This window comes from Micrasema longulum, unplaced genomic scaffold (assembly GCF_059751315.1).
Source record: "Micrasema longulum isolate JH-2025_06_02 unplaced genomic scaffold, ASM5975131v1 h1tg001820l, whole genome shotgun sequence".
Classification (NCBI taxonomy): domain Eukaryota; kingdom Metazoa; phylum Arthropoda; class Insecta; order Trichoptera; family Brachycentridae; genus Micrasema; species Micrasema longulum.
In genome coordinates, this window is record NW_028278994.1 from 226,409 (window position 1) to 250,846 (window position 24,438).

A 24,438-nucleotide genomic window follows, 5' to 3' on the forward strand; every position below is an offset into this window, starting at 1 on the left:
TAATATGTATATTTTATTGAATAAAGACTCTAAAAAAAAATTTAAAAAATCACCTAATTTAAAAAAAAATAAAATAATGTATTTAAGTCTCAGAGTAATAACGCGCCAAGCTATAGAGGAGTCCAAACGTAGAAAAACCATTCTATGACTGTTGGGTATTAAGGCAACTACAGTTCGCAGCAAAACGGCCGTACTCAGTTTGAGAATTCATTTTGTCCGTCACATCTCCGAAACGGCAAGTCCTAGCGGCCTGAAATTTGGACACGTCATTTTAGATGCAATTTCAAGGTTAACATTGCTATTTCCGAGTAAAATTTGAATCGACCTCTACTCGATAAAAACTCAAACTTTATATGGATGCCTTGTGCGGCCCGACATATTGCCTGTAATCAACTGTCATTATCAACAGTAAACATACTTTAATTCGTAAATGTATCCCCTTAATTGAGAAAAAAATAGTATCTGAAGTAAATGCGTTGATATCTGAAATGTTTTTAAGCAACATAATACATGTGACGGGACAATAAATGCCAAAAATCAATTTAAATCATGGGAAAATATTCTAAATCAATTACCTGTGAAAGCTGACTCCTTTAACACATTTGACACTCCTACTGCTGCAACCAAACATACTGCAATTCACCATAGTCGATTTTTATTTGTTATAACGTAAATATCCAAGTTATTTACAAACAAAGCCAAGCACAGCGACAAAAGCATCCGATAAAACCGTTATGTGTATGTTGTCAAACAAAACAAAATGGCCGCCAATTTGTTGCTAACCAACATCACTTGCGTTCTATGAAACAGTGATGGGGCTTCTTTATAGGTTGACGCATTATTACTCTGAGATTGAAATAGATATTTATGCAGTGAAATACAATATTAATGAATGGTATTTGAACATTATTTTTATGTCACTCTCTCGTAAATGTCTCAAAACTGAACCTATTTTGTTGTTTTATTTTTAGAAAGACTGCCAGAATAAAAAAAAATTATTAGGTATTTTTGCGTTTTTTAAAAATATCTTATTTTTTACCGGACTTCCGAAGACAGCAGATAAAACGGGACGCTATATTGGATTTTTGGATGGTCCTAGCTCCAACAAGAAACAATTTATCAAAAAAGCAAAACAATAGAGACAAGCCAATGGTAAATATCTATTGTGTGTTAAAAAAATACTGCTCTAGCGCTGTAATCCAGAGAGAAAATACGTAAATACGTTTGTATGAATAAAAATGAGATCGCGTTTCCTCTTAACAAATAATTTAGAACGAAAAACGGATCTAACCGAATACCGCACGCAACTACACTGGCTCAGTATCAAGCATAGAATCTCACTTCGCCTGTTTAACTGAGAGAGCTCTTCCAACTTCTCTCTCAACATGGACTATATCTTCGCTCTAGTGACGAGAGAACCCGTTTAATACCACTTCACTGCTCAATTTTTTTGCCTCCTCTTTCACAGTAGTAGTTGCTCGATTGTGGAATAATAAACCCAGTAATGTTAGAGACGCCCCTTCTTTATAAACATTTAAATAGTGTTTGAAATATCACTATCTCAATGTTTGAATTGTTCCTTTCTCCTTCTTCTTTCCTTCCCATCACCTCTTCACTCCTCTCTTCATAGAATAGTGAAAATATTTTTGATAATTTTTGTTTTAAATTTTTGTATAAAATGATAAGATTCTGCATAACTTAGAATATGTCTATGTACTTGTAATTTTCTCAAACTGAACGGTTTGGGTATATTGGAAGAAATTGGCAAAATGAATAAATAATATCTCTAAGCATCAGAGATTTTAGTCTCAGCAAAAAATTGAGAGCAAATAAAGCCTACGTAATGCCAGAATTCCTGGATGGTGGAGAGTTAGAACCTTAAAATATCAACGATAAAGAAAATTCAGGCTTTCAAACGATGATTATTCAAGCTCCAATGAAACGGTTTTAAGCGTCATAAATCATGAATAAAAATAGGGAGTTACTGACCACTGTCAAAAAAAGAAAAGCATCATACTTTGTTTATATATTTCGCAATGATAAGTATGCCCATCTACATTTTTTTTTGTGGAAGATAGGATCGTTAGGCGGGGTATGCGACATAAAAGAGCATAATGGCTCAGAAATCTTAGATGGTGGTTTGGTGTGCCAGATGCGGCAGCGCTGATTAAACTGGCTCAGGATTCAAACGAGTTTATGATGATGGTCGCGTTAGGAGCGGCAGTGGAAAAAGAAGATGAAAAACGTTTCAAACAAGTAAGTGTTTCAGTGAAACCAATGGCAGTTTTCCAAATAATTACCGTGATTACAAACATGTGATATTTCTGAATAATTCTCTGAATATTTAGGCAGAAAACAAGAGTATGTCCTTCTCTCCTTAACCTTTTTAATAATTTATTACAAGCATACTAAATTTAATTTTATTCTATATCCGCACAGATAAAGAATCCAAGAAAGAAATTCAACCAAATCCCTGGACGACTTTTTTTTAATTCATGGCTATTTTTGGGTAAAAATCCTGAAAAAATACATTTAGTATCGAACCAAAATAACATAACAAAATATATATATATATTAAAGGCGTTTTATTGAGACAGCATATCAGGCCAGGAACCCTTGGAGCAATGGCTTGATATTACGAAGGAACAATACTTTCCAATATCAAGAGTATTCGTCTCTTAGACATAGGAAGTTTCACTGATGTGAAGAATGTCTATTTTAAAAGTGATACCTGATTGCCCTTTCTATGAGAATAGCTGTTGTTTGTCCTCACAGGCATTCCATCTAATTACCTAATGTAGGAGACCCTCGCACTATGCGTTGAATCCATATATCACGTCTTTCGGAGATGGCCTAAAGCAGGCGTCTTCCTCTTTTGATTCTACGAAAAACGTCATCAATCGTGATACGGCCTCTGAATAGAAAGTTTCCAGAATTATTTTTTATGACGACGTCTCGAAAGCCCATAGTTTCTTCGGATAGGCAACATATCTCGCAACCGTACATTAAAACACTCCATACAAAAAGGCTTGACAAGGAGCTAGCGTAGATTTAGGTATAAATATTTGAAAATTTCAAAATTGGTATAAAAGAAACAAAAGGTACAAAGCCAACAATATCTGGTTGTAGTTCAATAGCTGTATAACGGACACCGAATTCAAACGCGGTTCAAAATTTAAACCCAGTTCTACATCAACTTGATCTCTATTTTTAACGCAGTTTTCAAAGTTAATTCTAGAAATTTGAAAAATTCTTACCTGTAAGTCATTTGAATTTGATCATCATTCTTGTACCAAACCAATTGAGCTGGCGGATTTCCACCTCTGCTGCTACAGACGAGTTCCACAGTTTGTCCCCTTCGTACCATTTCTCCACTTGTATATCCTTCGATATACGGTGCTCCGGGAGGATCTATAACAATAAATCAAACATCAACATATGGAAAGTGGTAAAATTTTACGTTTTTAAAGGCATACCGCAGGGGCATCAATTAGAACCTCCTCAATTAACAGTGAAACAAATATATAAATTTATTGTACGTCAGTGGCAATCATATTAATAAAATAAATAGCTTAGGCGGGACTTTTTTTATTACACCCGTTATTTTCATTGGAAACCATTAAATCAATAGAAAAAGTATTACAAAGAAAAAAAAACACTGAATATTAAAAGATCTGCAATTATCCACCTTTTTACCATCTTTTCACAAGCATTATTATTAATAGACGTCTTTATGTCAGGGTCTAACACATTTGGGACACAATACCGTGAAATGCTTTTAAAAAAAGGCAGTTCTTCATCAAGGTACCCTTATTTTTATTCTTATTCTTTTAGGCGGGCGTCAGTGCTACAAAAGCTGCTGACGTCACTGCAACTGTGAAAATCTATTGTGACTAGTCTCCGGTTACTGCAAAGAATTGAGTGGCGTTAAATTATTATGTTTTGTAAAAACAAATATTAGTTTTAAAAAAAATATGCATGATTGATACATATATACTCGTATAATCCAAATATACCTACTGAAAAATATCAGTTTGTATGTTTTAATGATCGAGAACTAGAGCGAGATCTCATGCAGTGTTTTAAACACCCAGAAGCCGTATAAATGCAAGTCAGAATTCACCCATAAATAGAGCAATTCGCTTGGAGAAACACGGCTTCTGCGAATAATATGGATCTATTTTTCTGTACATATCGGCAGTTCTGCTAACTTATATTTACAGTCTGCATTATGTGATGGGTTAAACAGCCCGTATGGTAATGCAGACTACAATTGAACGTAGTTATGCAGAAATAAACCGTTTGGAGAAGACTTGGCGAGATCGAGGTAAATCAATAAACACAAAAAAGCGGTTGATGAAAGCACTGGTATTCTTCGTTTTCCTATATGGGACTAAAACATGGACAATGCGTCCCTACGAGAGAAAGAGGATCGATGCATTCAAGATGTGGTGTTGGAGAAGGCTGCTGCGAGTGCCTTGGACAGCCAGAAGGACGAATGCATCGATACTGGAAGAGCTACATATTACAACTCGTCTATCAGTGGTGTGTTTGAGAAGGAAACTGTCTTTCTTTGGACATATTGCTAGACGTGAGTAAGACAATCTAGAAAAGGCAATAATATCTGGCCGAGTTTGGAGGTTGGAGAAGTTGGGGTAGAATACCATATAGATGGACTGACCAAATAAAGGTGCTACGGGGCTAAAATTTGATGAGTCAGTTCATCGGGCTGAGGACAGACTGGAGTGAAACAGACTTATCAGAAGTGTTCATGGTGATCACGATCCTCAGCATTGAGGGACCGACTTGGAAGAAGAAGATGCAGAAAGCAGCCAGCTATAGAAAAGTGAAACTGAGATAAAAGCACCTTCAAGAAACGAGTGAATCATCAAATCTACACGACGGTTGGAATGTTTTTGATTTTGACAAATGATGAACAATGAATTCATTAGTTTGTTTACATTACAAACAAGAATCTAAGTATGAATCTAAGTAGGTTATTTTGCAAATTGAGAAATGCCGTTTTTGTTGACACTTTTTTCAGAAGGTGATTATTACAGTTTTTTTGTATGAAAGCGGTCTGGCTGTTTTTAGCAGAACATAGTATTGACCTTACTGCACCCGAAACACCAATATCTCTTTTTTTTCTTCGAAATAGTGGACTGGCTGCTTTCTGCATAACTACGTTCAGTTGTCAAATAAATAAATAAATTGAGATCTAAAGACACAAGTCTTTATATTCAATTCAATTTCAATTCAATTTATTTATTTTAAATATAACATATACATTACAAAAATATATTCAATACGTACATGTTATAAAAAAGAAAAAAAAATACACGAAAGAGACTCATGTCAAAGTAGTCGAAGAATCCTGCTCCGGAAAACCCCTTCGGATACATGGAACAGATCAATATCCAGAGCGATGTTGTTCAGCATAGCGGTAGCCCTTCCAACAGGCATAACCATAGGCAGGTTGGTCCTGAATATCGGAATATGAAACAATCTATGCTGACGCTGTCTTAGGTAATTATCAGGAACATACAAACCAATGCTCATCATAATTTCAGAATTATCGATCATACCGCGCATATAAGCAGTGTCAGGAAAGCGGCGGGCGCTCTCATTGTAAAAATACTGCATGTAATTTCGTACTAACTAGCGATGTGTTTTCCACGAGTTTCTTCGCATTGGCAACTTTGAATTTAAGATAAATTTTACAGTGTTTACTCGCGTCGGCAACTTTTTGCGTGCTAATAAAAACCACCTTTGACAAAATGATGAGTCGCCCGCTTCCAACAAACAAAGAGATATTTATTTTGTTCGCAGGCGCTGTTTATCGCAAAATTCCAACCGGGTTTACAATACTCGAGTGTACTTTAGAAAATGGCCGTTTCGGGTATCGAGGCAAAAACCCGCTTTGAATATTTAACAATTAATCAATTTGTATTCAAAATTCAAACACTATTTCATCAACAATATTTTAAGTTAGTCCAAATTTTTGTAGACAAGGACTGGATTCAACTCCCTGGGGAGCTGATAACATTAACATATTACAACGGAGATGAAGAACATTTCAGAGAAGGTAATTTTATTTTATTAACATCAACGGCAAATCTGCCTTTTACTAACTAACTAACTAACTAACCATCACGCCATTTCCCCGGAGGGGTAGGCAGAGAGGATAGAACGCCACACCACTCTGTCCTGGCACACTTTCTTCACATTCATACCTTAATTTCACATTCTTAATTTTGTCGATAATGCTTAACTCAGCCTTGCATTCTGCTCTAATTTCGACATTAGGGCACCTATCATACATTGTTTTTCCGCACATTCGCCTGAGGGATCGCATTTCAACAGCATTCAGTCTACTTTCGTCCCTTTTTTTCCAACTCCATGCTTCGCTTCCATACATTAGGGTTGGTACCAGAACTCCATTATGAACTGCTAATTTAGCCTCTTGCGATAGACACTTATTTGCTGCGACAGACTTTAAGGCACCATTAACTCTGTTACCAGCACTAACCCTCCTTTCAATATCCTTGTCCATATTTCCATCTCTAGTATACATACTACCCAGATATACAAATTCTTCGACTTGTTTCAAACTATCTCCATTTGCTACAATCTTACATTCAGTCATAGTTACATTTCTTTCAAAGACCATGACGTTCGACTTTTGCACATTCATTCAACGGCAAATCTGCCTTTTACAAAAATTTATAATACTAACATATTTGACTTAATATATATATATTTTTTTAACATAAATATCCTTATGCCCAAGATTAATGTAGAAGTCTAGGCATCTACAGGGCTTATGGCTATTGGTGGCTATTGGTTTAAGTGGCTATATTGTTGATAACTTCACCTGGTCCATGAAGAAGTATAGAAATTGAAAAAATAAAATTTTCAGGCGTTGCCTAGTATGTAGGTGAAATAATTCAATTACACGATTCTCACCCGCATAAATAAAGCTTTCAGCTCTTTAACTTCACAAACATCAACAGATGAAAGAATCGGAGGAATATAGATGTTCAAATATGGGCAGAATGGTGGATGTTACACAGTGTGTAAAGTGGCCACTTAAACCAGCCAATGACAGGTCTTAAGCCTAGACTTATATAATATTACCTTCTCTAAAATGTTTTTCATCTCTGTTGCAAACAGTATTTTATCAACAGTGTTTTGGGTGTGTCCAAAAGCTTGCAGACTGGCTGGATTTTCTCCCTAGGGAGACGTCATATTTTAATTTGTTGCAACAGAGAGGAAAAACATTTTTGAGAAGGGATAATTAATATCTCGGAAATTTTTACGAATATTACCACATTTTTTCTTTAATCTTCAAACATACCGTAAGAAAAAAAATGTGTCACATATTAGATAATTTTAAATGAAATATTTTGCCCATCAGGATCTTTGAAAATGACGAAATATCGAGTACCCGGGGACAAATTACATCAGAGATATAGAACATTTTAGAGGAGGAAATATGGAAGTCTAGGCATTTACAGGGCTTATGACCTGTCATTGTCTGGTCTAAGTGGCCACTTTATACAAAAACATAGTTAGAATGGTGAATGTTAACAGTGTATAAAGTATCAAGGAAAAACGACTTTTTATTTAGAGCATGTCGTTATTATAATACTGTTTTCTCCGGTCGCGCAGACATTTTTCATCTCTCCTATATGAAATATAGAAGATTCCGTATAGACAGTACACCTGTTTAGTTATATGATGTCAGTAATTATGTATGTATTTGTATGTTCATTATTATATTTTGTACCTTTTACATTCTTTTTATATGACTTTTTTCTTTTATTTAAATTTAAATTTACATTTTTTTAAAATTATTATTTATAAATCATATGACTCAAAGTATTTTACAAGTATAATACGTTGAATTACATTCCCAGGAGTTACAACAACTCAATTCGGGACATTAATAATATTAGCATTTAGAAAATAACACATATTGAGAACAACAAAGAAACAAAGCAAGTTTAGCACCTTTATAACTAAACCTACAACAACAATATATACGCCTAAAACCTTTTCTTACACAAGCAGAATAAATATATATAAAAAAACGCTTTTAAGAATAAAAAAAGGAGTGAATCTACTAAGGGAGATAAGGTCATTAACATCAGATGCCATGCAGATGATGCTGCCATAGTGATGATGAGAACATATCCATCTCAGTTAGTAAATGTCATAATGTCGTATAGTACAATATAACTGTATATAAATATATGTATTTTAATTTATTTGCAACTTCTAAGTGCCTAACATTTCTAAATTGTTAAATTGTTTTTATTTTGATACCGATAATGTACTTAATCAATAGCTTAGACCACTGTGGAAAATTAATATTGACTGTTTTCACAATTGTCGTTTATATATATTCTTATTTTCTGTATACAATATATGTAAAAACTGTTGATTTTTTCCAAATAAAAATAAATAAAATGAAAATTAATAAATAAAGTAGCCACTTAATACACTTTGTTAAAAAAAATATAAAGTAAATAAACAAAAAAAAATAGCGTAAAAAGTTGTACATATTACACACTGTTTTCATACAATAATCACCCGTACATATTGTTTAAAAAATAAATCATAAAATACAACAATTAAAAAGTTAGAAAACTGTTTTTTGATTTTTTTAATTTTATAAAAAAAAGACGAATATCTGAAATCATAGGTATTGATAAAAAAATACAAATTTTATTTAGACCGAGTTAATGAGAAAAAATGTTATTTTTTAAATTAAAAATAACCGTCCAAAAAAACATCTAATACATATTCACAAAAATATACAAAAAGAAAAAAAAAGTAAATAGATAGAAAAATAAAATGAAACACATATTTTTTATTTTATTTTTTTTAAAAAGGAAATATTTGCGGTCTTATCATTTATCCAAATATTTTAATTTGAGGCCATTTTTAACGATTTTAAATAACTCACTATCAGAAAATGGGAATCAAGTTGGGCTAGAGTGGGGTTCGAACTAAGGACTTCTGATCCGTGAGGCCGCAACACTAGCCACGGGACCACAACCCTATTCGAGTATCGGGGGTTGGTCCCGTGATTATACTCGAATATAATATTTTGATATATTTTATAAATAGTCGGCCTCGTGGTGTAATCATCAGCGCGATTGCCTACTATGCAAAAGGTTTCGGGTTCGATTCCCGACATGGTTGATATTAAATATTTATTTAAAGGATGATTTCACACTAGAATATTTTAAAGTCGCTGGACTGGTACCTGAAGCGTAAGACTGATCAGCTTACCTTCATGTAAAAAAAAAATAATCAAGATACGCTGCGATTGGTGTAACAATGCAGTGCCCTATGCACCATTCGGTGCGGAAAGGGAATGATGATGATGTAAGTACATAACTATAGGACGTGTCTACGATATGCCAATGTCACTTTTTTCATTTTACGTATTTCACTCCGGGGTAAAAAATAAGTATCCTATTTTACTACTCTTTTATTCGGCTATTCCTATGCAAAAAGTTGCGTCAATCGATCGCTCTGTTGAGACGTGAATGAAATACAAACAAACACACTTTCGCATTAAAAATATTAGCATGAATTATTTTTCCATCAGTTTTTTCCTGTTGAAAGGGGTGCGCATACGTACAAACCTACGAACGTCACGTTTTTTGCCTCTCCGCCTTCCCCTATCTCGAAACCCGAGAAGTAAAGGGTAGATTTTATCGCAGCCTTTTCCGCCTTCCCTAAATATGTCCGCACTATTAACAAAGTTATCAGAAAATTAGTTTTGTATGATAAGGTAAACCGCAGTCCACAAATTGACATCGACTTTGCTAATCTTAAGGCTTCGTTACGTGCGCCTGCCGTTTTCTTACCAAAAAAAATATTCCTGGAAAACTTCAGCGGTAGTTTGTGAAAAAGACAAATTTACTGCAAATATAATATCTTCTGACACACAATCCAGAAGTGTGAAGCGACTTTTGGGTATGTCATCATAGCACTAGCTACATCCGATTGTGCGTAAGGCACTAGAACAAACCATCTTCAAATATAATAAGAATAATAATCTTCTCTCAACTTAAATGAACTAATCATCTTGAAGTAATTATTTATAAACTGAGATATTTAATTTATTGATAAAGTATTTACGCCCAGCTAAATACTATTAAAATAGTATATTATGCACTTGTACAGTCATCGCTTTCCTAATAAGGGAATAATTGGATGGGGGAGCTTACAACAACCATATTAAACCTTTAGAAACTGTTAAATATATTGTTTTCAATGTTTAAAATGTATATTTAAGAACAATACAAATATTCTGCAATCGTTCTAACTTATCAAGCAATTCAGAGTTAGCATCTGGATAACATACATCCGCGTAGTCAAGGAGTGTGGAAGAAGTAAGCTCTGGACTAATGTTTGCTTAACATTTTATTTGTATGAATAAATAAATAAAAAAATATTAAGCGATATTTTTTGCGATGTAAATTATTTTGTCATATTATAAATGTAAACAATTTCTTTCCTTTTAAATCCCGAAATGTCACACACAGAATTGTATTCTTCATCTGCCGACACATATAGTAATTTATTTTTAGGTGTCGATAAAAAAGATGAAATAAGAGCCAATAGTCGAGCAATTAAAAGATTTCTCAAGATTGGGGCTTCGGATGTCTGTCGCTGACAGTTGGCCTAATTTGACAGGGTAAGTTTTTACCGCGTTCAAAGCCTCCCCCGATCCTAGAATTTTCTTTGGCGTTTCGAAGCCAGTCGATTTCTCCCTAAAATTTAAGCAGAATTATAAGCGGGGTCAAAATCGAAGATTAGAAAAATTAGGGCGGCCATATTTATTTGTTTATTTATTCATATTTTTCTCTTACAAACTATAATTAATAAAACAAATATTGTGACCTCACTGGGGTTACCCTTGCCGAGGACACTTAACATATTACATTTTTGAATTTTTTTTACATTTGAGAATAAACAAAGAAGACTAACTTAATAAACAGAGATAATTGGTCTTGGATATTTGCAGCGAACTGTAAATGATTTTAATTCCATCACTACCCTCAAAGTGCTATTTACTGCCTTGGTTAGAAGTAATTTAGAATTCAATTCAACAATTTGGTCACATTATTACAATGTTCATATTTTAAAGTTAGAAAGAGTGCAACGTAAATTCCTTAGATTCATCAATTACAAACTTAATATACCCACTGAAAATATTGATTACGATAATTTATTATGTACACTAAATATGTCAATTCTTTGTAAAAGAAGAATCATAAATGATTTATTAAATTTATATGAAATAGCAAACGGCGTATTGGACGTCCTGGAATTAACTAGTGTTATCAGCTTAAAAGTACCAGTTCGAAATACTCGGCAGCTTTATTTTTTTAATCTCCTGGCAGTCACAATTATTGTTACAATTCACCAATACCTAGACTACACCGGCCAGCGGACAGCGGCTAGGTAACGAGTATGGTTAAGTATTCAAAAGGTTATAAATTAATTTGTATAAATTTTTTTAATTTTGTTCTTTATTTACTATTTTGTTTTCTCATGTATCTCTATAATAATGTATAAACTTATATGTATGTGTGTATGTTTTCATATGTAAATTTATTAAATATTTTTCTATGTACCCTATACCTATGTTGGTACATTTCCTGATTTTTACTTATTATTGTATCTTTTAGCTTTTCTTATGTTATCTTTAATTTTAACTAAATGTACATACTTATGTTTCACTGCTGCACTTGAATGTAATTTCTAATATAGGTAAAAGCCCGTAGGGCGTGTAAATTAATAAATAAAAAATAAATAAATAATAATTAACAAAATATTCAGACAGTTTTAAACACTACGTATTTATGTACATCTATATTATTTATATTACAAAACGCACAATCAAAATAACAAAAACCTAACATAAGCTATACACTTGTGGAGCAGTTGATTCAATATTAGTTTGGGCCACGTTTGGGCGAATAAAACAATCCATTCTACTTCTACCTAGCTCTACTATCCATTTTTATAGCCTTTTTAAACATTTTCTCGTTACTAATTGTTTTAATAAATAGTGGAAGTAAATTATAGATTTTATTGAATAATACTCAAAATCCCTTTGTCCGAAAGTGGTATAAGTTTGTATTTGTTTAAGTTGTCTTAGTGTTGAGAATCTAGTGATTATATTATTTGTATGTTATGTATTGTAGAGGTTATGTCTTTCATTTGAGTAAGAGTAGTTTTTGAATCTATAAGTGAGTTTGTTTAAGTAATCTATTGTTTTAGCGTATAGTTGTTTTGATGTAAGTCCATCAGAGATTTAGGAGTTGTTTTGGACTATAAACTGACATACAATGAGCATATAGATAATACACTAAATAAATCACTGAAATTACTTGGCTTCATTAACAGAATATCCTCTGATTTTACTAATGTCCGTACAATCAAAACTCTTTATTAGAATACTAGTCTGGTCTCCATTCTATGTGAATCGCATAAATCACATTGAATCAGTCTAACATCGCGTATTTCGAAAAGTAGCGCGGATGCTTAGACTAGAGAGAGGTTATTATTCTTATGCTGATATGGAGACAATGTTAAATATTTCTAGTCTACGAAAACGTAGAATTAATATTAATTCCATATATAAGTTCAGCATACTTAATGGTATAATCGATGTTCCACCATTACTAGGACAAGTGAAATTCCATATTCCAACTCGTAGGTTGAGAAACAATGAACTACTGTTCATATATTAGCATAGAACAAACTATGGCTTTAATTCTCCAATGACCAGTCTTTGTCGTATTGTTAACTCGAGACAGAATCTGGACTGTCTGGTATAAGTTTACAGCGATTTAAACGAGTAATAAATAAACAGTCCAGATCTTGTCTCGATGTCCCTTATGTTTGTCAATGCTTTTGACTATTCTTTAATTGTAATATTTAAACCATATAAACTGTATACATGGACAATTTTCGTTAATAAATAAATATATAATAAACACTTGTGAAGAGAGTGAATAATAAAATCTACACAACAGTTCGAATGTTTTTTACTTTGACAAATAATAAATAATGGATAAATTTGTTTTTTATAAAACAAAAATAACAATTGTGTATTTTACCAGTTTTTATGATGTTTGAAATTTGGCCCCAGTAAAACTCTAATGTGTCATTACATATTTATTTATTTATGTAACAATCACAGTCTAAATTACTTTACGGGCTGTTTAACCAATCACGTAATTCAGACTGTAAATATGAGTTAATTAATAGAAAGCGATAGCTGCTAAACTGCCGATTGGTCCAGAAAAATATATCCATATTATCTGCAGAAGCCGTATTCAGCAAGCGAATTGCCCTATTAATGGGTCAATTCTGCCTTGCATGTATTTTATTTATTTATTTATTTTGTTTATTCAGAAAAACAACAGCAATACAAAAAAATATACACAACATTATAAAAAAAAACATAAAATAAAGACAAATTAGTTTTTCACATAAATACAATTATAAAAATCCAGTTCAGTTAGGTATTAATTCATAAAAGTGCATGTGTGCGAGTTTTTTTTGTGTGAGGATGCGTGTGTAAAAAAGTGGAGTGTGGTTTTGGTAGGTATGTGAATATGTGTGTGAGGGTAGGTTTATGGACAGGGTGAGTATGTGTTTGATTTGAGTAAATAGAAACAACTTAAATTTATAATGTAAATTTTATTTTTTTATATAGAAACATAATTTTTTTAATAAATTTTTTTTTAATTTTGGTTTTAAAAGTAAGTTTACTCCAGTTAAATATGTCTATGTTATTGAAAAATACATTATAATTACGCTCAAGCGAATAAGAGGAGAGTTCTGTGCATAGTTGGTGCGAACTGTAGGTACATGGAAAAGAGATAGATTCGTGTGACGGGTGCGGTAGCCAGGTAACATGCGCGGTCCGTTCATAGAACGCATGGAACCATTGGTTCCCCTACATTTTGGCAAATAATGTTTATAAAATAGCATATTTAATAAATTAATTATCAGTCATAATACCTTAGATTTGAATTACTATTAACAATCAAAAAGCAACGTAACCTCCCGTACATCCATTTACCAGCGCTGTCATGCGCGTACTGATTCGCGAGTACTTGCTACCGGCTGGCTGGGTATCGATTTAAAGAACGATCGCGCTGGAAGCAAATTCGAAATTCCGTTCCAGCGCCGTGCTGAACGCGCAGTCTGGGCGCAGGCGCAGTCTTCATTTCTCACTAGGCAATGGAAGCAGTCGAAACAAACCAGTACATTATTTTCCATGTAGTTTACATATGACGCGAACGCAACGCCGCGCCGCGCCGCGCAGCACAGAGTTGCGATTTTGGTATTTTGGCGCTGGACAAGATGGTTTAATTATTATTTTGTGGTAGAGTAGAAATACAAGGTAAAATCTAGAATTCAATTCAAACATAACATTAATATAATGTTGATTTGTTATAAGAAAAAAGTGTATAATCTACTACATGTTGATTTTTCGGGTTCAAATAATGACCAATTCTTTTTCGTTGAAAATTCATGTTTTTTAATAAGATAATGTTTGTTTTGGTTTCACTGCATTTTAGTCAAATAAAATATAACGCCACAAAATACTTCGCAGTTTTTTATCATAGTACATGGTATATAAAGTGAAGTTGGTTGATTTGTTATTACAATTTATTACTAGATATGTAAAATTATTGTTTTTATTTCTAATCATATGTATAATGTATTGAGTTTGTCTTCAATTTCTGAAGGGCAGTGTATATTATAATGTACTAATTACTTATATATTTATTTATTTATTTATTTTACATAAACGGCATAAATTGCCTTTAACATATATTGAACATAAATATGAAAAAAAAAATACATATATAAAAACATAACAAAAAATTATAAAATTGCATAACTATAACAATAGTAACAAGTAGGTAAATACACATAAGCAACCAAAAATATTAACGAAATAAATACATAAATATGAAAAAACAAAAAAAAGAAAAACATTTTTAAATATAAAGAAAAGTTTAAGAATAATATTGCGAGAGAAAAAAAGAAATCAGACTCGTTTTATAACTATCAAGTCCAGAACCAAATATATCAGCGTTGTCCTCATACTGATTGCCATATCTATGGAGCCTAGGAATAGGCGAGTGCATGTGATAGTTGGTTCTAGAACTTGCAGAACAAAAAGGAGATCTGTGGCGGGTATGTCAATCAGGTACACGGAAACACACCAACTCCAGCAAATCTGGACAGTCAATTAATGAATTGATCACCTTAAAAAGTAATATTAGGTCAGTTAGGATTCTTCTATCAAAAAGTCACATTAATTGCTTCCCTAATTAAAAACCCCACCGCACGCCCCTGCCAGGTACATTAAGGGCCAACTCAGAAACCAGAACAGGACTATCAAGACGTCCATTGAGAATATCATGTAAAATCCCCATATCTAATACCAAGCGACGATCCTCATTTATACGGCTTCTAGGTGTGTAAAACAGTGCATGAGATCTCGCTCTAGTATAATTATTGGGAACATATAAACTGATCTCTTACAGTATATTTGGATTATATATACTTCCAGCGATCAGCTTATAGAAATGTTTCCTAAGAAAAAGTTGACGACGAGATTCGATTGCACTAAACATAACATGTAATTTAATATTTATATTAGGGACTTGATTTTTGCGGAACGATATCAACGCGGATAAATATTAGCAATTTACGTGGAACCTACTAGGCAGTCGACATAACCCGACGTTTAGTAGGTAACAAACACCAACCATAATTGCAAAGAATCACTCAATCAATTTGTTGTAATAACTTTTAAAATAATTTCATTATGTGCTAAAGGAATTTTGGTGATTTTTCAAAGTCTGGCCGGCAACATAATAAAAATAAAAAAAACAACACGTTCTTCAAATAATCGAATAAATCGACTATTGTAGCGGGTTGTAATCATTACTATTTTCATTTTCTTCAGACTCATTGCCGCGGGGGGTATTTGAAAGAGATGGATATATACGCTATTGAAAATAATAGACCAATATTCCACTTGAACGAACTCGCGAGACATCTCTTTGCAGGAAATGTTCTAGAATCAAAGTCATTTAAATTGTTTCACAAGTTTTTTTTTCAAAGATCTGCCTTGATACTAGGTTTTAAATTAAAAAACAGAACAATATTTTGAGTTTGTCCAAATTTTTGTAGACAAGGACTGGATTCAACTCCCTGGGGAGCTGTTTATATTAACATATTACAACAGAGATGAAGAACATTTAAGAAAAGGTAATATAGAAGTCTAGGCATCTACAGGGCTTATGACCTGTCAATGGCTGGTTTAAGTGGCCACTTTACACACTGTGTAACATTCACCATTCTGCCTATATTTGAACATCTATATTCCTTCGATTCTTTCATCTGTTGATGTTTGGTGAAGTTAAAGAGCTGAAACCTTTATTTATGCGGGTGAGATTCATCAAATCAAATTATTTCACCTTCACTAAGTCCAAAATGTTGTTTTGTTTTTGTTCTAAAGCTGAATCTTCTAATTTTGAATATCTTCTATCTTGATGTTAGGTAGGTACCACAAGGATGGGTCAATGGAAGGATGGGAACGAAAGGTAATCGGCCAGGAATAGTATCGATAAATGCTGTTATTTACTTAACACCTGCTCTACAAAATTTTTAATAATAAATTTGATTCCCCAGAACGAATTCATCTGCTTGCTTACCGTGTCTCCTCCAGACCAACGAGACTGTCTAATATTTTCTATTTTCGTAATATTAAATCTAACCATCGGAAACAATCTACCATCCCTCGTATATGTGAAGCATTTAACAAGAATTTTAATACTCTTGATATATTTAACACTCCATATAATAGGTACAAAAGAGAACTAATAGGCTTGATTCAGAATAACAGAGAATATACGTTTTGTCTCTTTTCTTGCTCGACATGATTAAATCAAATGCAATTTTCCACTTCTACTTTCCTTCAATCATCCTTCACCACTCCTTATCAATTTCCTTATTTTCCTTCCCACTATCTCCTTGTTTTGTCCATATTTCTTTTATTTTAATAAATAGCATATTTATTCTTTATATAGTTTAAACTTTAAGCCATCATCGCTTTATTACAGTATAATTTAGTCAATACATATGATTGGATGGCAGGCCCTACTATGTTTACATTTTTTTATAAATAAAATAAAAATTAGTGATCTTCGTTAGTAAAAAAAAAACAATACAAATAATAATAAACATGCTGATGAAATTCCAACCATACCGCTCCGAAATCAATTGCCCTTATCAGGGATTCTCAAGATTTATGGTTATGCATTTACCGGAGGTCCTTTTAAGGTATCCGATATCCCCGTTCGCAGCCAGGTATACGTAATAAACAAGATACATTTATCATTCATTGAAAAATACCACAGAAATTTTGTGAATTAAAATGCTTGAATATCTTTTTAAAAACCAAAATTTATGTTATTTTTTCTTGAATAACTTCCCGTTTAATTCATCATCTTGAATCATTAGAAAGAAATTTAACTGAACATCTTGGTAGAATAAAACTTATTTTTTTAAAAGTGGCTAGTGTTTCGGACTCACGAACCAAAGGTCTGTGGTTCGAATCCCACTTTACCCCAACTTGATTCCATTTTCTAATAGTGAGTTATTTACAACTCGTTGAAAATGGCCCTCAAAATTAAATATTTGGGTAAATCATAAGAACGCAAATATTTCTTTTTACTAAAAAAAAAAAAAAAAACATTGGATGGTTGAAAAGGCTTCTGAATTCCAAATAAAAGTTTTGTTTTATTCAAAGTTTATTGTGGATTGTGCTTATGCAGTTATAAGAATGGAAAAAAATGACTTAGCAGTTTTAAATGCTGTTTTACTTGTGTTTTAGTTTATAGGAAAAAATTAGATACTTTTTCTAAGGAACACAAAATTGTTTTTATCTAATAGGAATTATGGAATTATAGAATGGGGAGAAGCTTACAAGACAGATTTACGTCCACTTTTGACTGCCCGAAAAACAATCGCTAAAATTATACTAAAAAAGCCTAGAACTTACCCATTAAATCAAATGTTTAAAGAACTAGACAAACTTTCAATTGATAACATATTTAAAAAAGCATCAATCATACAATCTTTCCTCCACTTATTTACGAAAATCTCGAAAGCCTAGATTTCCAAATAATTTACCTTTACACAGATGCAACACAAGTGCGGCTTTAAATCATTATTCATATGTTGAGAAAAAAAACTTTAATAATCTTCCGGAAATCTTAAAATCAATAGCAAACTTTTAAACATTTGAATATAAATTAAAAAACATGAGACCCGCCTTATTCTGAACTCCTTACAGTGCAAAATTGTGTATATTTTAGAATATAATCGCTAGTTTTAAGGAATCTGTTCTATATAGTAAAAATAAAATAAATCATAAATATGTATCAATATAAATAAAATAAAAATAATGTAAAACGAACTCCCTCTCTAAACACGAGTTTTTCACTTTATTAGAGGGGTAGAAACGTTTTAATTAAATATTTATGTACAAAGCATTTAAAACTTTAAAATTAATTTGTCAAAAAATCTTTTTCAATAAAAAAATTTAAGCTGAAAAATCGTATGATTATCTTATTTTTTATCAAACTATATCCTTAACTTATCTAAAATTGGGATAATCTTTTTTTTATTTTTTTATTTAACTTTTGTACATAATGTTATTTGTACATTGGCGGGCTTATTGCCAAATGGCAATTTCTTCCAACCAACCAATAAAATAAAAGTTTTATTTTTGTAATTCAAGTTACAGAACACATTCAATAGAAAAAAAAAGATTAAAAAGTAAAAAATATATAAAAATAGAAATAAACGTATTTGTTTATAAATTACCTTAAATGGGAAAAAGGAAAAAAGAGGAAAGAAGAAAAAGGAAAGGAGGAGAGATTAAGGAAGAGAAAGGAGTTGTTTTTTCAGACGTGATTTAAACAGAGATAATGTAGTAACATCTTTGATGGTGGGTGGGAGATGATTCCACAGTCGAGCCGCATGGACACTATATAAGTTAGAGAAGAAAGAGGAATTGTGGATGGGTATTAAGAGAGTGCCTCGAGAATTAGAACGAAGAGGTAAACCATGAACTGATAAGCGTTGAAATTTTTCACGCAGGTATATAGGAGCGTTAGGACTATGAAGTACATTGAACAGAAGTGAGAGGGATTGAACAGAAGTAATCTTACAACAGATTTTATCATATTTTGGTTTTTTGTATCCCAACAGTCTAATCAAACTTGGTAAAAATAACAGGACAGCAGAGTTGTCAAGAAGAATCGGGCTTTGGCCAGTTTTTGGCAAACTTAAGTACGTTTTAAATGATAAACATGTCCCAAAATGCTTTAAAAAAGTCTTTTTAAGTCTACGAATCGTATATATTGCCAGTGACAATATACGGACTAGAACCCATATCTGTAACACAAAAAGTAACCAGAAACTGATTTGCACGTAATGATCCATGGAAACACATATCCTCGGTGTATGCCTGCGGGACGGAATGAGATATGAAGAAATTAGACGCCGAACCGGAGTCGTAGGTATTATAGAACGTACAGCAAAATAGAAATGGCTGAAACTGATTTTAAAATTGAGGGTAGGTATGATAAACGAAAGATGTGAGATTTCAGTTGAGATCTGAACTGACTGGGACTGTCGATGATTCGCAAGTGTAAAGGCAATTGGTTCCAGGCAGAGAGTCCGGCATCCGTCCGGATCTTATCGGTTGACATCCACGCACCCTTGTCCTTTAGACGCTTCTCAGGAGGATAGTTTTCTCCAGACTATCGGATTTTCCCCTAGAAATATGTCCAAAGAAGTGCAGGATTCGTTTCTTGCACATGAATGTACGATTTTCTCTTATTTCTAGTTCCTTGAGTAGAGATATATGTGTACGTCTGGCTGTCCATGGAATCCGCAGCATTCGCAGCATTCGCAGCAAACACCACATATCGAAAGCTTCAATTTTTTTTTAAATTCTCTGTGTCCAACACTCCACACCGTACATGAACACTGATAAAACCAAGGCCTTCATCAGTCTGTTTTTGGTGTTAATAGTTTTACTGCGATTCTTCAACATCTTCACCAGCCGACTCATAGCACTTTTGGCAATACCAACACGTTGCCGTATTTTGCCTTCACACCCACCACCGTTTACGTAAGTTAGAATAAAAGTTTAGTATTAAAATTGTAAAGCGCCCTTGAGGTGATTTTTCCAGCCAAATATTATTATTATTTAAGAAAACACCTCACCTCGATTTTCGAGCAAAATAAAATAAAGAAATCTCAATTTTGGTATCCGCAAGACAATGCAATAAGCTTTTAACTGATTTTTGTTTTGTTAGTCTATGAGATATAATATTGTACCGCACAGCTTTTCGCTGGCCAAAAGGTTCATATTGGCTTAGTAGAGCACGCTTGAAGTAAAACTCTAACATAGCCTTAAGTTACTTATATGTTGCAGCATGTGCTTACTGGAAGATACGGCCTAACTATAAGGATACGTTATAATGCTAAGATTCCATGAGTGCCAAACTGTGGTACGCGAAATGATCCTAACGCTCCAATATACCTTCGTGAAAAATTTAATCAACGCTTTTCAGCTCACGGTTTCCCTCTTTGTTCTAATTCTCAAAGCACCCTCTCAGTAGTGATCTAAAATTCCTCTTTCTTCCCATGCGGCTTGACTGTGGAATCGTCACCTATCCACCATCAAAGATGTTACTACAATCTCTCTGTTTAAATCACGCCTGAAGAAACATCTCCTTTCTCTTCCTTAATCACTCCCCATTTTCCCATTATTCCTTTTTCCCATTGCGTGATTGTATTGATTTAAGGCAATTTATACACCAACGCAGCTATTTATATTTTTGTATATCTTCAATTTTTAAAAATTTTATTTTTTTATTGCGTTTGTTTTGTAACTCGAATTACATAAATAAAACTTTAATCATTACATTATGTATAAAAAATTTAGTTGAAACAATAAAAAAATAATAATAATGTGAGAACAAAAAAATGTAACAGCTACATAATTTACATATTGTCCAGGGAGCCCAATGTCTCTGAGTTTGAACTGAACTAATATTTTGTGGCGTCTTTTCCCATCAGAGGAAAAAAGTGTTGCTAACCTTTGGTGTTGAAATTGTCAAACGTAGTACTTATCTAATAACAATCCTTTCACTGTGACTTGATTGAATTGATGTAGTTAATAACTTTCAAACAAGCGGAGCTACATGCATGATTATGGAAGGGGAAATTTTTAAATAATGGTATTCTAGCGATTTTAAATTTATAAAATTCCTGTAATGGACATACGAGTGGGCTATTGTGATACAGGTTAGTAGAGTTTTTGCTACCATTCATGTTTGCAATATGGTCATGAAGATGAATGACAATATCCAACAAAAGTCCTCCATATAATTTGCCAAACTTACAGAGAAAGGGGCAAAAAATTTAAGGCTTTAAAAGAGTAAGAAAATAAAAAAATCGAATCTTTCGAAATGTGGTGTTGGAGGCGAATGGTGCGGATTCCGTGGACGGCCAGACGTACGAATGCATCTATACTCCAGGAACTGGACATAGGAGAAATACTAACATCCATGTGCGAGGAAAGAATTCTGCAGTTCCAGAGGGAACTCTGATAGTTTGGAGAAAACCATTCTCATGGGAAGTGTCGAAGGGACAAGGTCGCGTGGACGTCAACCGACAAGATGGAGCGGCACAGTCACTGAGTTATCAGAATCATCACTGACGAATGCCTATAGAAGAGCACAAGACCGTTCCAGATGGAGGAGACTGTCCACAGACGAGCCATGCCTGGAGTCAGGCGTAATCACCATCCTCAGATATGAAGCACGGATTGAAGAAAGAGAGAAATTTAATTTACAAATCATTTAACACATGTTTCTTAATAATTCATTTGAGTTGGCGATAACGTTTGAGAACCTTCGCATTTTTAAAATACTGGGGCAAGTAATCTAGAATCGATTGTAGCTTTAGTCCCAAAGTCACGAACTGTTTGCCTACGTGATTCTGGTTGGAGCAATTTCGAGTAAACATGACAGAGTTACCCCACTGCACATTTTTACCGCCGGTATGGCAAACAGCGCCGTCTTACCCTATTTTGGCGGACTGTTCATGTTACCCAGTATCGAATATCTTTTTTTATCGATTTTTTTGCACACCGTTTCATGAGCCCGGTCCATCATCACATCAGCAATCTCCCTTTCGCACGCAGTGGTCCATAGCACACTAAATTTGACACAAAATTGATCCAGTTACGCTACGAGTATATTACAGGGGCGAATCGTCAAAGTAAGCGATTATGCACAGCTTACCATTATATTTGACTTCAAATTATAATAATTTATAGTAACCATGTTTATGGGAAAATATATTTTATTTTATTTTATTTTATTTTGGAAAGCCAACAGATTACAATATTTATTAATTACAGTGTAGGTTAAATTATATATTAAGATCCAATTACAGGCCTTCTCGTAAGCTAAAAGATAAATATTACTAATAAGAAGTTAAGAATAGATATTAAATTTAGATATGTATGTACATTTTACAGTGCGGATACCATAATAATAAGTATACATACATATGCAGCGAGTATAACATTTGCGATAATTATTGAGCCTTATAAGAAGAACAACTTAATTGAAGAAAATAATAATTATAAAAATAAAATAAAAAACTCAAAAACTAAAATAAAATAAAGTGTTTATAATAATTAACCAAATATCAAACTCACATACACATGTACATGTACATATCCATACACAATGTAACTGCACAGGTAGGTATTTCGGTTAAATAAGATATTATATAAGAGAATATTAAAAAACATATTTTTAAAAAAATAAAAAATATAAAAAATTAGTGAAACATAAATTGATTTTCAATTACTTTTCTAAAATTGTTGCATGTTATATTATTAATATCAATATGGTAATTGTAATTGTTATTTATTATAAATCACCGTTTATATCTTTCTACAAAAAATATATGTATACATATCTATGAAGTGCGCCCAGTCCATTCTCACTGAACGATAAAACTAGCCGATTACCTCAGCTTATTCTTCCATACAAAAAAGTACACTGCATTTTTCGTCTTTAACCCAAGTCGGCTTTTTTAGTACTAAAACAAACTCGCAGATTACAAATATTTTTAGAAAATTCTCTATTTGGAAACTAGTATTTCGAACATTTTTTCCGAAGGACTATTTTTCTTTGATGGGATACCGTTGACATATTATGTATCACATAGGACAGGTGGCGTTCGCAGTGGCCGTTTTAGGCATTATTCATTTTAAAAGAAATCGGCCAGTGCTCAAGTCTTGACAGTACTGTCAATGATAGATCATAATGAAAATATCTGTTGAATGTCATTGTGGTATGTGTTAATAAACTTTTGTACAAGTTTAGTATTGTATTAAAATAGTGTAGATTAAAGCTACGTATATCGCGTGGTTAGTAATAATTGTTGTTTGAGTTGATTTTCACAGAACCACAGAAAAGGTAGTACATTACTTACATGTTATGTAAGTACTTATATGTAGTACAAATTAATGAACATTTTTAATAGATTACCTATAAAATAAATCACGGCTCGCCACTGGTATATTATGTATATTTTTTGTAAATTAAGAAAATTAAACTCACATAGAACGCTTAGTTGAACTGTAGTTCGCATTGGAAGGTCTCTTGGAAGGGCTTCGTGTTTAGCTTCACATGTAAAATCTGCATAGTCGTCTTCCGAAGATGGTTTCATTTGAATTCTGAAACAAACAAAAAAAGTATTTTTTTTAAAATCACCAAATTATGAATAACAACAACACTTTCTGAAAGAAGAACTATTAATGATCTCATTGTACTGTATCCAATTGTAAGCTCTCTTTTTGACGTACCAAAAATACTTGAATTGATTAATTTTAGAGTACCTGCTGTCAACACTAGGAGTACTTTATTGTTTCATTGCTCCAGTACTTCTTCCAACCAACAAAACAATTCATTGATACCAAGACTGCATAGTGCGTAGGTTAGGTAACACTTATGGAACGGCTGCAGACATTCTGTCCAATTCTTTACCATCTTATAAGTCCACAATATCAAGTTTATTTGTCGCTGCTCGTCAAACTATTATTGACAATTCAATTCCATAAATTTAAAAAATACTTACTTGTTTATTTTTATTACCTTATACTTGTTTTTTATTTTTTACTATTATATCAAATTGCATCGTAGTATTGGCAAATACGCATTTAATATATACATATTTTTATTTCTTCCCTTTTCGCGATAATATATGCTTGCT

General features: G+C 32.9%; 1 protein-coding gene across 1 annotated transcript in view; it reads right to left on the reverse strand.

The window, feature by feature from the left end:
- The window catches only part of LOC148273875 (nephrin-like), a 121,398-nt gene extending 97,502 nt beyond the window's left edge, over positions 1–23,896 (reverse strand). The window contains exons 1-2 of the mRNA XM_088238024.1: positions 23,787–23,896; positions 3,258–3,411 (exon numbers count right to left, since the gene is read on the reverse strand). Of these exons, the coding sequence (XP_088094150.1) occupies positions 3,258–3,411; positions 23,787–23,895 (263 nt within the window). The 5' untranslated portion in view covers position 23,896. The remainder of the gene's footprint in view (positions 1–3,257; positions 3,412–23,786) is intronic.
- Between the last annotated feature and the right edge of the window lie 542 nt (positions 23,897–24,438).